This window comes from Somniosus microcephalus, chromosome 6 (genome assembly GCF_052327205.1).
Source record: "Somniosus microcephalus isolate GS21.2 chromosome 6, FLI_Smic_1.0, whole genome shotgun sequence".
Lineage (NCBI taxonomy): Eukaryota > Metazoa > Chordata > Chondrichthyes > Squaliformes > Somniosidae > Somniosus > Somniosus microcephalus.
Window position 1 is genome coordinate 188,442,437 of NC_140992.1, and position 14,823 is coordinate 188,457,259.

Sequence of the window (14,823 nt, forward strand, 5' to 3'; positions counted from 1 at the left end):
TCAAGGTATGTCAGGAAAGCTATTTTTAAGAAAACAGTAAGTAATAACAATAGACTGTATTCTCTGATATATCAATGGAATGCGTTACCTCTCGGAGGGATGGTATCGCACGGTGTACATACGCGTGATATGGCAGCGAAATGCGATCAGTACACGCCAAAAAGTGAATTCCTCATCTAAAATTCTATTGTTAATTGATTCTTACTTCTGTGTAGACATCCTCTGTTACCCCTCTTTGTTTTTTTGTCCGCAGCTGGGCATACTCTGTCCTTTCAATATTTTTGCATTTACCTGTTTTCTCTGAGCCAGTCACTGCTATAGTCGCGTACGTCAGTTTGTCACGGCCTGTCCCTTGTTCGGTCTGTAAAGCCAATGTTTGGATATATTGTTAATTGGTCGTTCTGTAAGTTTTGTGGACTGCTGCTCAAAGCAATCATCAGAAGGTCACACAAATAGCCGTAGATACAACACGCGGTCAAAGTCATCACAAACATATGCCCCCCGCTATCGCATGACGGTTGATGTAACACCGGTGATCTATGTTTCCCTGATCTGTTACTCAGTCCTACCTGAGCGTACACGGTTCTCTCCTCTTCATGTTTAGGTCTTGGAGTTTTCCTGGCTCTGCTCAAATCTAATGCCGCATAATGCAAGTAGTCAGCCGCTGATCCCTGCATGGGATAGAAAGGAAATTGTTTGGTTATGTGGCTAGTTCATTGCCTTCACCAGTTTACGTGCCACAGCTCAAACAGTGAACAGATAGAACTGGGCTAGAGATCAAGTGCACAAACCTTAATTCAGATACATTTACATAGGTGTGTATATGAAGGAAGTGTGATCACTGTAACTAATATTTAAACGTGTTAATGTTCACACTACCACACAGTGTTACAGAAATGTATAAGTGAGCGGCAGCTTTAGAACGTAAAGTTATTTTTTTTAACCCAAAGATTAGATGATTGTATAAACAATTATTACCTAGGTGCATTTTAAACAAAAAAAGCAGTTTTCTTCTATGCCATTAAACATTTTTTTACCAGCAACGCACCGGGTGCCAAGTACATTTCTGACCACGATTTGAATCACTCACTTAGACCGGATAAATACTTTCAGTACATAGACTTAAACTGTGCTGACGTGACAATTATATAATCTTTCCATTATAGTAATCTTTATTGCCATTTTAACCGTCTGCCGGGATGAATGAATGAACCTACCAGCTCTTCACAGCGGTTCGGTCCCGTTACACATTCTTCGTTACCTGAAAATGAATGAAATGTAATGATATTGAAAGATTTAAATAATTACTCAGTTTCCATGTCAGTGATTGCAAAGACATTTCTAGAGTCAGAACAAAGCACAGCATGATTTCCAATTCCGGATTATGCCCAGTGTTTGAAATCATTGCGCTTGTAGCGATCAGCAATGATGCATTCTATCGATATTGTTCGGAAACTAAGGGAATCTTTTTGGACACTAAGTGAATCAAGGTATTTGGGGATAGGGTGGGAAAGTGGAGATGAGGTAGAGGATCAGTAATGGCCTTATCGCAAGGCGGAGCAGGCTCGAGGGCAGTACAGCCTACTCCTGTTCCGATTTCTTATGTTCTTATGTGTGCAACCATTGCCCGGCCAGAGCCTCACACTCTTTCACTCAAACTAGCTGCGCATCCACAACAGAATGGGTTGGAAACTAATTGTGTTTCAGGGTACATGTTATTTATCGTTCTGCAAAGGGGGCATTTTTATTGCAAATGTCCAGATAATTATGTCCATTTTTATTACGATTCTGTGAGCATTCCTGCGTTTTCAAATGCATTTGGAACATTCGACGCTTCCTGAAACAGAAAACACTGTTTTCAACTTTAATTCCAAATCAAGTTCTCCTTCTCCCGTGTTACCCGGAAACTATAACTAGCCCGGAGGTTTAGTAATAAAATAAAGTAGATCTTACTTTCATTATTCAGCAGCTGGCACCGCCTCCCAATGAAAATCATTCGCACTAGAAACGCCAATCCACCCACCGCACACCCAGGAGCCCAGAAGTAGAGTGAATTATCGACAATACCTGCAAGATTAATAGGAACATTAAGTTATGACGGGCGTTGGCTAAAATTAGGTAGCAAGATAGTTTATTGGTGGAACTATGGCGATGCTTTCAGTAACTCCGTGGTATAATATTTGAAGTAACTTCTTCATAGGATGGATGAGACTTCTGGATTAATCTGCGTATCGCACTTCCAGTTTAGCGATCTCACAGCACTGTTTTAGGAGAGTGAGAATACGAGAGAGATCAATTTCCCATGACCAAAAGACGTGTTCTTTTTCTTGACCTTTCTCATTTATTAATATGTAGTTTGAGGAAATTGGAGGTAATTTGGTCACAAGCGTTTCATCGGTGCCCGCCAAAATTCTGATTGCAGCAGTCGGTTAAAAATCCTCTTTCAATTATCTGAACTTTGTTTATTAAAGTAAGACTCCGGGGAGCACGGTGGCACTGTTGCCTCACAGCGCCAGGGACCCGGGTTCGAATCCGGCCTCGGGTGACTGTCTGTGTGGAGTTTGTACATTCTCCCCGTGTTTGCGCGTGGCTTTTCTCCGGGTGCTCCGGTTTCCTCCCACAGTCCAAAGATGTGCAGGTTAGGTTGATTGGCTATGATAAATTGACCCTTACTGTTAGGGGGATTAAATACGTGGGGTTACGGGGATAGAGTGGGATATGTGTTGGTGTAGGGGTTACGGGGATCGGGTGGGATATGTGTCGGTGCAGGCTCGATGGGCCGAAATGGCCTCTATCTGCACTGTGGGGTTTCTGTGATTCTTCTGTGATTCTGTGACTGTCATTGACCAGTAAAGGATATCAACGGGCGATGGCTCATTAACTATTGTCTTGCGGGGCAAAGAGTTGTTCACAATATGACGTATCGAACCGGTTGTGCTGTCGCTAGGTTGCGGGCACTGTTTATGAGGCAGATCCCAATTAAACCCGCTCTGACATGGACGGGTGAGCGGCAAAAGTTGGCCAGGGGGTCAATTTCAGACCACTGCACTAGAAGTAGCCGAAATGGGAGTCAGGATAGGGAACTGCATTGGGAGCCCCCTTATTACAAACAACATGACTGCAGCTCCTGGTAACAGTCTTGGTGCAAGAAGAACGGGCAATGAGAAAGAATAGAACAATCTTAACATTGAAACAAAAGAAGCTGACACATTATTCATTAGAAGCAGGAAATATAATCGGGTGTCAACTAAAGGAATTTGAAAGCAAATAAGGTTTGTCTGAGAATATTTTTGTGGCAGGCGATATAACCAGGTTTTACAACACATCGGGTTCAATTCTATTGTACATTACAACATGAAATTGAGCTTTAGTTAATATTTCCCATGAGATTTCCGTGGACATTCTTCATGATTATTAATATGCACAAACAGTCCGATATATCTCTTTTAAAAATTAGCAGTAGCTATCTCTCCTTTTTGGACTGTTGGCCTTGTACCTTGGTTGTATTTAGAAACAACATGGGTGACGACAGCTGGCGTCTCGAGGGAGACATGAGAAACCAAACAGGTATAATTGGCGTCTATCGGGACAGGCTGTGTCTCAACCAAAGAGCTGGAAGCTTCATACAGTCCCTCCGTGTTCTGTTCTTTCCTGGTATCTATTCCAAATGCAGTTTCGACGCCATTTTTATACCAAGTGAGGGTGAAATTCTTCGGAAAAAACGCAGCCGTTTTACACTCAAGAGTCAGATACGCAGGTGAATCCCCTTCAGTGGAGACAATCTTCAGTGGGGTTGGGGCCGCTGTGGAACAGAGATTGAACAATGTCGAGTCACTGGGCACCATGGGGAAATTAAATATGATTCTGATCCGTCCATTTTAATATAACAGCACCATTAGAATGCGCAGCCTGCTGTCCCTTTAATGTTACGTACATCATCTACACACACCTGATCCATATCTCTCATAGACACACGCACCTGTTCAATTTTACCTGCGCTATCAAGTCCAAGACTTAGAGTTACACAGCAGACAAGTCGCAACGACTTGCTAATCAATGTTTTCTTTTCATCGACCAACTAATTAAGTAAATCAACCCCGAGGGAAGTTGGCGCGCTGAGTCTCTCCGTGTTTGTTAGGAATAGATAGACAGTGACCAGTAATCTGCACATTGTTGATGATTAAACAGGTCCTTAGTCGGTATCGGACAAATTTCACAGCCGAAGTATGAAAATTGGTGTGAGAAATTATGCTCGGTTGAACCTCAGGAGGTTTCGGTACCACAGTTCCTCTGTATTGCTTCAGTTACTGGAGGTTAGTCAGGTGACAACGTTGTGTGTTTCAAGCTCCAGTTTGTTGAGTGAAGCCGTTGATCAACAATTAGCTTCACGCCGGCTTTCTTATCCCTGACACTAGCATTATGTGAGAATTAATTTCAGGAATGTTAAACCGCAGAGACAGCGATGGGGGCAGATAGAGCATCAGAAGTGGCCTGAGGACCGTGTATATGTTGGGAGAGGCGCATTAATATAAACGATTTTCAGTCAATTATATGCTTGGCATTTGTTCCGAACTTCCCCTATCTAATTGGTTAATATTGATACATTTTGCAGTACTCTGCCAGTGACATTGAATATCTAATTAGCAGTTCAATACAGGGCACAAGAACATACAACTTAACTTACTGCGAGATATATTAATAGACATGTTTACACTGCCAAAAACACTGCAATAAAACAATCATAAAACATCCCCATTTGTTATGTTCGATATATTTTCGACTGTGCCGCTCTCCTGTGTTTCACACTTACCATGCACAATTAGATGTGATCCGGTTCCATTTCCTCGAATTATTCCTTGATGGAACACTGCACAGTGATAGACTCCAAAGTCTTGGAAAGTCGCGCTCAGCAACTGAAAGTACCCGCTCCCTTTACTTTTCAGACCAAATCGTTTTCTGTTATCGGCGCTTGTGCGCAGGTATTCATTCTCACCCTGTTTCCACCAATACACTCTTACCCAGGATTGGTCCTGGAACATGGGGAATATGCAGTGGAAGGTGATGTTCCCCCCTCTGGATACAGTCGCTCGTTTGGGCACTTGAGTCACACTTAACGAAATCTGGTCCGCTGCTGTCAGAAAATATAGTCAAGTACAGGTTAATTCTATTAGACACGTCATGGAGTTGGAAGAGAGAAACATAATCTAGATTGAGGAAAGACAGTTCACTAAAATAATGTGCAAACTACATCAGAAGCATTTTATAAATTTAAATAGCTGGGACAATGAATAAAGAGGTACCTGTGTAAATAGTCCCCCGGAGAGTCAGGCACAGGAAAAGCATACTCGCCGACATTCTGAGCAACAGATTCAACTGCTGACTCTCTGCAGTAACTGCGCGTTTGCAACTGTTAAGAATGGTTTGCGGTTAGTTTTCTATGAGATGGGTCGCAGTGACGTGTGACATCCTGTAATTGCGTGTTCAGAAATTAGTCTTCATTTGAGAAGTGGAATTTTCTAACTTCTGCGCTTGTTCATCATGTGTCACAGACAGCAAAGAGTAAGGGAAATTATTTGATTTTCAAATGCAGAATTTACTGATACTTGCGGAGTCCGTGTTGTTTCCTGAAAGCAACGGTAGTCTAACCAAATTAGATACAGTGGAGAAGCGCTGGAGAATGGTGATTTGGTTTACCATGTCACAGTCACACATATTATAATTCATGACTTTGGTTAGGGCCATTTTTGTTGTTGTCTGAGTTGGAAACTGAGTGGGGTGATTGAAACATGATCTAGTGGGGAAGTAGGTAAGCATCTGGGAGGTGACAACAGATATGGCACGGATTTTGCGATGGTTATGGCAGCGTCCTCTCAGAATCTCCTTTGAAATCCACCGTGCCTTGACAGGCCAATCACACAGCCCAAGCAAAACCAATTACTGGCGCAGGGCCTGTTTGCATCAGCGTAATTGAATTCCTCAGACAGATTTTAAACATTTTCATCTCGGAAATCATATCGTTTAACCGCATCAAATGCATTTTTCTTGTTTCTGAAAATATTAGAGTCTTAATTATGTCGATAATTATTATCAACAAAATTATTTTTTTAGTGAAGTTGGTGGAATAAAGCTAATTCGGAATTAAATTCCAATCCTCTAAATTGTAACTAAATCTGATTACGGGATTCCATTATATTTGATGACAGGATTCCCTTCCGAAATTAGGTAAAATCTAATTCTGTTTTCTTATTGGAGGACCACGTCCATCTGATCCAAGGTACGATGCCGCACAGGCTGCGTCCCTGGGATACGTGGGCCATTACGCTGCCCTCCTATTCACAGCGTCAGACTGCAAGTTTTCGTAGGAGGGCTGCCCTCAGGTAGGTGCGTATTCTTTTCAGAGGTCGGCGGCGTATTCCGGAAGAACGCAGCCAACCTAAATTTTTGTCCAAGTGTCTTAAGGGAGGACACGGTTTTTACAACAATCCGGTAGTTTCATGGCCACCATTACTGATGCTAGCTTTTTAAATTCCAGATTTATTTAATTAACTTAATCTATATCCCCCAGCTGCAATGGTGGGATTTGAACTCACATCTCTGGATTATTCGTTCAGGCCTCTAGATTACTAGTCCAGTAAAATAACGACTTTGCCACCATACCCTAATATTAGAGGCATAGAGTACAAGAGCAAGGACGTTATGCTAAACCTTTATTAAACACTGTTTAGGCCTCAGCTGAAGTATTGTGCTCAATTCGGGGCACCACACTTTAGGAAGGATGTCAAGGCCTAAGAGAGGGTGCAATAGAGATTTACGAGAATGGTACCGGGGTCAGTTATGCGAAGAAACTACAGATGCTGGGTTCTCCTTAGAGCAGGGAACGTTAAGAGAAGATCTGATAGAGGTGTTCAAAATCATGAACGGTTTTGTTACATTAAATAAGGATAAATTATTTCCAGTGATAGAAGGATCGGAAACCAGAGGACACAGATTTAAGGTGATTGGCAAATGAACCACAGGTGAGGTGAGCATGATGTGTTCTATGCATAGTTGTTACGATGTGGACTGCACGGCCTGAACAGGTAGTGGAAGCAGATTGAATAGTAACTTTCAAAAGGTAGTTGGATAAATACTTGAAGGGAAAACTCACAGGGCTATGGTGAAAGTGCAATGGAGTGGAACTAATTGGATAGCTCTACAAAAGAGCCCGCACAGGCACAATGGGCTGAATGACCTCTTTCTGTGTTGTGACATACTGGCCCAGTAATTCGGGTCCAAAAGCATGAGTACGGTCTGGGTACTCACGCATCTGGCCGGATGAAATGCCGGCGTTCAGGAAACACCGTGCATGCGGGGAACGCCGGCATTTCCAGTCCTCTGAACGAAGGGGTTCAGAGGCACAGCGCGTGCGACTGCACAGGCAGCGTGTGCGCAGTGAACTTCGTCGATTTCATTCATGGATTCAGTGAGGGTAAGTCCTTACAAGTTACACTTGAAAAAAGCATGTGTAAAGTTGCTCCAAGGCTGCGGAGGAAGATATATTTTATCGTGGAGCTTCTGAAAGGCAATATTTTTGTTTGGGAAAGGGAGGAAAGTTATTTTAAGAAATGCTGAGGTTAGTTTTAAAGTTTAATTTTTTTTTTAAACGGGTTTTCAGTACGGTAGGTAGAAGGAGCAATTGTGGCTGTGTGAATTGAATGTGAGAATGAGTGTTCTAAAATGAGTAATGTAACATTTCCAACACTTTTAAGAAAGAAACTTTTCATCAGTAATAAGTAATTATGTATGTATGTCCGCATATATTCCTTTACGTATATGTATGTATGTTTTATATTCCTTTACTTATGTGTATGAATGTATGTTTTTAATTATGATTTTCCAATAAGTTACTTTCTCTGAAAGTCACAATTAAATACATACATTCATACACATAAGTAAAGGAATATATACAGACATACATACATAATTACTTAAAAGAATATATTACTGATGAAAAGTTTCTTTCTTAAAAATGTTGGAGTCATTTTCACATTTAATAAACACAGCAAATTCAATTCACATAGCCACAATTGATCCTTCTACCTACAGTACTGAAAACCCGTTTTAAAAAACAAAAATAAACTTTAAAACTTACCTCAGCATTTCTTAAAATAACTTTCCTCCCTTTCCCAAACAACCGCAGCCTCTGGAGCAACTGTACTCGTGCTTTTTTCATGTGTAAGTTGTAAGGACTTGACCTCACTGAAAGCATGAATGAAAGTGGCGAATTTTACTGCGCACGCGCTGCCTGTACAGTCGCACGCGTTCTGCCTCTGAACCCCTTCGTTCAGAGGACAGGAATGCCGGTTTTCCCCGCATGCGCTGTGCATGCTGAAAACTTGCATTTCCTCCGGCCAGACGCGTAAGTACCCCAACCGTACTCGCGCGTTTGGAAGGGAATTACTGGGCCAACATTTTACATGTCAATAAAATGAAAAATTTAACAATTGCACGATTTGCCCCCTCGCATCTGCGACTGAGGGTCCAAGGAGGTGCATTGCGCAAGAGGTCATCGTCGTATGTATCCTCACACTGTTCCCTTTCGGGAACTGTATGAAGTGGTGGAAGGATTTCTGGCCACGTTAATACTCCTTCCGTGACCATAACCATCTTCATACCAGCCATTAGGGTGGTTAGTCCTATGGTGTGAGTGTTTTACGGGCTCCCACAACCCCTCTGAGGGGGGGGGGCACCCACACCCGCGGACGCAAGTATCCCGCTGGATGTCCACCCAGAATTTATAGTTGGAGCTCCGACTCCACTTGCCGGGACTGTCTGGAGCGGGGTTCAAAACCCTACTCCTTCTGGCCCAGCGGCGGGGATGCTTACCGCTATGCAAAAGGCCCACTCCGCGCAAAAGGTGACACCCATACATTTCCTGCGCCTTTTCCCTCCCCGTGACTGGAGCCCTATGCTGCCACTTGAAAGACCAAGCTATCATCTGTCCTTTTTGCGGCGCCTTTGACTTCTCATTACCAATGATGAGCAGGCGCTGCGCCTCCACCTCATTGAGGAGATTGCTGAGGTCATCATCAGTTCAATTGTGAGTTCTTTTAATGCCGTGAATTGTGCTCATTCCAGCCATTTCACATTGCTAATCGGATTGGACCTTTGGCATAGTGGTAGGATCCCCGCCGCTGGGCCAGAGGGTGTAGGGTTTCAATCCCTGCTCCAGATACTCCCGGCAAGTGGAGTCGGAGCTCCGGCTCTAAATTCTGGGTTGACATCCAGTGGGATATTTGCGTCCGTGGGTGTGGGTGGTCCCCCCTCCTTGTATAGCTTGTGGGAGCCCGTAAAACCCTCCTGCCATAGGACTAACCACCCTAATGGCTGGTTCAAAGAAGGTTACGGTCACAGAATGAGTGTTAATCACGGCCATAAATCCTTCCACCACTTCATACAGTTCCCCAAAGGGAACAGTGTGAAGACACGTATGACGACGACATTGCTAAATAAATAAATGGAATTAAAAAAATTATTTTAGGGCTTTTAAAAGTCTTTAAATTGCTTTAATTGTGTTTAGAACTACTTCAGATTCTTCAAAATAATGTAAACGTTTATAAAAGTTTATAAAAGTTACCAAAAGCTTCATAAAAATACCAAAAACCTATTTAAAATGCTGCTTTGCATGTAAAAATGCTTAGCAGCTTGTGAGAAACATTGGGGGCGTGTCCTATTAAACTGAGACCTCAAGGGGCGTGTCTCACTTGCACAGCGCGCTCCAGGCTTCGCGCTGGCTGCACTCCTGGGCGGCGTGACGTCAAACGCTGCCCGGGATTCTTCTGTTTCAAAATGGAATTCCAGGCGTCCTGGAGGTGAAATGTCAGCGCGTCGGGTAAGTGCATATCAGGAGCTTGCACGCGCGGCAAGCCACCGACCCGATTACTGCCCCAATATGATACTGGATTGCGGCGGTAAGCTTTCGGACGTCAGGGATTCTGGGAGTGCATTTTCCAGATCGGCATTTCTAGTAAAACATTATGCCGCTTTAAAAAATAATGAAGCAAAGTTTTACCTTTAGTGCTGTTTCGTTTCCAAAACTACCGAGGGAACGAAAGGCTCTGCAATTGTCTACCGCCGAAAGCATCAATAAGTTAGGCATTTGGAAGTGCAGTCACAATAGTATAATGGGTGGGAATACCTGTGTATTTATAATAGAAATGTCCATTTCGGAGTAGTTGATATCTGAAATCTTTCTTTTTCACGCCATCAGTTTTAAAGTCAGTCTATTGCGCACTGTAAGTAGTTTGATTGAAGCTCGGAATGGCGGCATGTGATTACAGATAGTTAAAGGGGCTGGGATTCCAAACGGTGTCGGATAAATTTGGTTTTGAAAAAGATGCAAGGCTTTACACTGACGCTAGAAATCTCTTTGAAATCACGGCCATGATAACTAACTAGCCATTCCAAATATTAACTTAATTAAATTCCATTAATTCCAAGGAAAATCTAACGGGACCTGTAGGTAACTGACGCGGTTCCACCATTATCCAGACAGAGGGATCAAATGTGAAGACATTTATTTTACAGTGACGAGGTTTTATCATAATTATGTCAGGATACTTTCTAAATCTATTTCATAAAAGCATTTGTCCCTCTTTAGCGATTCAAATCGCACTTAGGAAAAATATATGGCACCGAGTGCGTTGTTGCTGCTGGTAGCTAAAAAGTACAAAACCTAAATTACGTTTGTTAAAATTGTACCTAGATAATAGCTAGATAATAACTATTTAATCGTTCGCCAAATCTTGTATGTGGAACATTACTTCATATAAATGTGTTCTGATTTTTCTCGCTCATTTAAATACCTTTATTACACTGTATATGCAGTGTGAACTTTGACAGGTTGCAATATCATTTACACTGACCGCACTCATTAACAGCCTTGACTTTCACACCTATTGAAATGTATCAACTATGGTTTCTGCACTTTATTTGTAGCCCTGTCATTCTGATCAATGTCTGCCCAGATTATGTAGACTGGTGCAGACAGTGAATTAACCACATAACACAATGCTTTCATTACAGCCCATGCAGGGAGCGTCACAAAACATTCTATTCGATCAGACTAAGCCAAGCTCCAAGGCCTAAGATGAGGAGACGAAATGTGCACTTTTAAGCAGGACGAGACAATCCGTGCGGAGTTAACATTTAAGCGATACCGGACTATTTTGACTAGTGCCGACTTTGACCATGTATTGCATCTCAGGCTGATGGATACTTTGAGCAGCAATCCTAAATACAGTAAAACAATTAAATAATAATATTTCCAAACTGTGGCTTCACAACAAAGATCAGGATAAGTCAAATACGCGAATCTAGAATTGACTTTCTCCGAAAATACGGGGATACCCAAAAATAACGAAAGAAGTACAGAAGAGTGAGAGCTACAGACGAAAATCGAACGACAAGTAATAGAGGACGTCTACAGAGAAGCAAGAACCAAATAGCCGTTACAACTTTAGATGCAGAAACCATTTTATCCAGATTTATATTGATCGTACTGCACTATCATATCTACATGTTATGTAATTATAATATTATCATCTGTAGGATAGAGTATACCTGTAGGATTCAGTAAACATTATTAAGATTGTATAACCATGTTTATATAACTATAATAATATGTGAAATTGTATGTTAAAAACCTAAAAGCCTGTATAAAATGGCAACTGGTTGAGATCAAAGCAGGATGGGAAAATCATGCCAACCTGACTAAAAACCTCTGTTTTAAATTACTGAAATAATGGAATGTAGTGCTAAGTAAACACGGAGACTGTCAGTGAGATAGAGTTCGTTAATGTTATAGTAAAGAGAATGGAGTTGGAGCCTTCATTTTAGAAACAGCAGAATAGACAAACTGTTTCGAAAACACGTCAAGGATGTTCTGTAAAGTGAAGTGCTTAGATGCACAGAAATAGGCTTAATGGAACTAACGAGGTCATAAGGTGATTGACAAGAAAAGTGGAGGGGATCATAGACTGCACTTGTGAAGGTCAGAAGGGTGAGATAGCCCAAGCAGCTGCAAGTTGTTATGTATTTTTAAAGTAAAAAAGGTATAAAGGAACAGCTATTGAACACTGGAAGCAGCACGAAACCAGAGCGTGAGAAGCTTCAGTCAACAGAACACAACAAGAGAATGAAGGGACCGCACCACAGTCACTCAGAAGGAACGCCGGGGTGCAATGAAGAGACTGCGACTATCTTCTTGTTAAGTATTACTTCTTTGTAATGGATGTTTAATGCTTAATAAACCTGTTTTACTGATACACAATATACCTGTAACCAGAGTGGTTTGTGTAGTCACTGACAAATTATTATAAAGAGCCTTTGAAAGCTACAGACTCCCCTAAACACCAATCTGATGCCTTGCCCATTTTAGCATTCTGTTGTAGAATGCATTGGCAGTTATTACTTTTTAATCATTTATGAATTGTCGATCAGCAAAACAATTTTCATACACAGGAAATGTTGATATTTTTTTTCTATACCTGTTATCATGACAAATGAAATGATAATCACTTAAAGTGGCTATCGTTTAAATTTATCCACTGAATTGGCTCTTGTGTCTATTTAAAAAATCCGTAAAGTCTGTGTCTCAGGGTCTCAACCTGTCTCAGAAGCTTAGAGATCAACTGGATATTTGTTTAGCGTTCAACCGCATCTGTGCATTCCCCGTTTCTGTAGATTACAGATTTTTACAGCATGCAGTTTGTGTATTAGGAGCATGCCCACTTTGCAGAATGTCCCAACATACTGCCTGTACAACAATCGGAATTGAAGGGTAGAGGATATGTCCCTTGAGTCCTAAGTGTTTGAGAATTGCGTTGATTATTCCAAAAGACTGAAATAAATTTGAGATTGAATTCTCAAATATTTATTTCATGAAAGTGATGACATTTATTAGGAGATGTGGTTCTCTGTTGTGAACTGCTTAGACAACACAAGTGAGGGACAGACCACTTGAGTAGCAACATTGTGACTGTGGTTTCCACAACTAAAATGTTATGCTTATTGAATTCAGTGGCCGTTCCCCTGATTGGCCATAACTTAGAATCAAAAATTCATAGAAATTTACGGTACAGAAGGAGGCCATTCAGCCCATCGTGTCTGTGCCGGCCGAAAAGGAGCTAAGCAGCCTAATTCCACTTTCCAGCTCTTGGTCCGTAGCCTCGCAGTTTACGGCACTTCAAGTGCCTGTCCAAGTACTTTTTTAATGTGATGAAAGTTTCTGCCTCTTCCACCCTTTCATGTAGTGAGTTTCAGAACCTCACCAACTTCTGGGTGCAAATACTTCTCCTCAAATCCTCTCTAATCCTTCTGCCAATTACTTTAAATCTATGCCCCTATGTTATTGGCCTCTGCTGAGGGAAATAGGTCCTTCCTATCCATTCTGTCTAGGACGCTCATAATTTTATATACCTCAACTAAACCTTCCCTCAGCCTCGTCTGTTCAAAAAACAACAACCTCAGCATATCCACTCATTCCTAGCTAAGATCCTTCAGTCCTGGCAACCTCTTCGTATATCTCCCCTGTACAATCTCTAGTGCAATCACATCTTTCCTGTAATGTGGTGACCAGAACTGTACACAGTAGTCGAACCATGGCTTAACTATTGATTTATACAGCTCTAGAATAACCTCCCTGCTCTTAGATTCTATGCCTCAGCTAATAAAGTAATGTATCTTGTATGCCTTCTAAACCACCTTATCTACCTGTCCTGCTGCCTTCAGGGATCTGTAGACATGTACTACAAGGACCCTCTGTTCATCTACACTTCTCAATATCTTACCAGTTATTTTATATTCCCTTGCCTTGTTAGCATTCTCCAAAAGCATTACCACACACTTCTCTGGATTGAATTCCAATTGCCACTTTTCTGCCCACCTGACCAGTCAATTGATATCTTCCTTAAGTCTACAGCTCTCTTCCTCCTTATCACCAAACGACCTATTTTTCTATCATCTGCAAACTTCTTAATCATGCCCCCTACATTTAGGTTTAAATCAAGGATATATACCACAAAAAGCAAGGGTTCTGGTACTGAGCCCTGTGGAATCGCACTGGAAACAGACTTGCAGTCAAAAAAACACCCAGTGACCATTACCCTTTGCATCCTGCCACTGAGCCAATTTTGGATCCAACTTTCCACTTTCCCTTGGCTCCTATGGGCTTTTACTTTTCTGACCAGTGTGCCATGTGGGACCTTATGAAAAGCCTTGCTAAAATCCATGTGGACTACATTAAATGTGATAACATCATCGAACCTTCTTGTTACCTCCTCATAAAATGCAATCACGTTAGTCAGACACGATCTTCGCTTAACAAATTCATGCTGACTGTACATGATGAGTCCATGCCTCCCTAAATTATGATTAATACTGCCCATCAGAATGTTTTCCAATTATTTGCCCACCAGTGAGTTTAAGCTGCCTGATCTGTAAGTACACAGTCTATTCCTTTCTCCCTTTTTAAACAATGGTACAATATTAGCAGTCCTCCAATGCTCCAGCCCCATGCCTGTAGCCAGAGAGGATTGGAAAATAATGGTCAGACCTTCCGTTATTTCCTCTCTTGCTTCCTTTAACAGTGTGGGATACATTTCATCTGGACCTGGTGACTTATCTACTTTCAAAGATGCTAAGCCACTTAATATTTCCCCTCTCACTATGTTTATCTCATCTAATATTTCACACTGCTACTCCTTTACTATAATGTCTGCATCGCCCCTCCCTTTTGTGAAGACAGATGCAAAGTATTCATGAAGAACCATACCCACGGCTTCT

At 41.8% G+C, this 14,823-nt stretch overlaps 1 protein-coding gene and 1 long non-coding RNA gene across 2 annotated transcripts; both read right to left on the reverse strand.

Moving 5' to 3' along the window:
• Window positions 1-265: 265 nt before the first annotated feature.
• Window positions 266-1,259, reverse strand: LOC147116254 (uncharacterized). The gene is made up of 3 exons (XR_015078601.1): window positions 1,218-1,259; window positions 570-671; window positions 266-361 (listed from the first exon to the last, which is right to left on the reverse strand). It is a non-coding gene; the product is annotated as an uncharacterized LOC147116254 (long non-coding RNA).
• Window positions 1,260-3,219: 1,960 nt separating this feature from the next.
• Window positions 3,220-5,147, reverse strand: LOC147116255 (tyrosine-protein phosphatase non-receptor type substrate 1-like; the record flags this gene model as incomplete). Its single annotated transcript, XM_085992030.1, has 2 exons — window positions 3,220-3,802; window positions 4,811-5,147. Coding segments are annotated over 2 exons (693 nt in total), but the record flags the coding sequence as incomplete, so codon positions are not given.
• Between the last annotated feature and the right edge of the window lie 9,676 nt (window positions 5,148-14,823).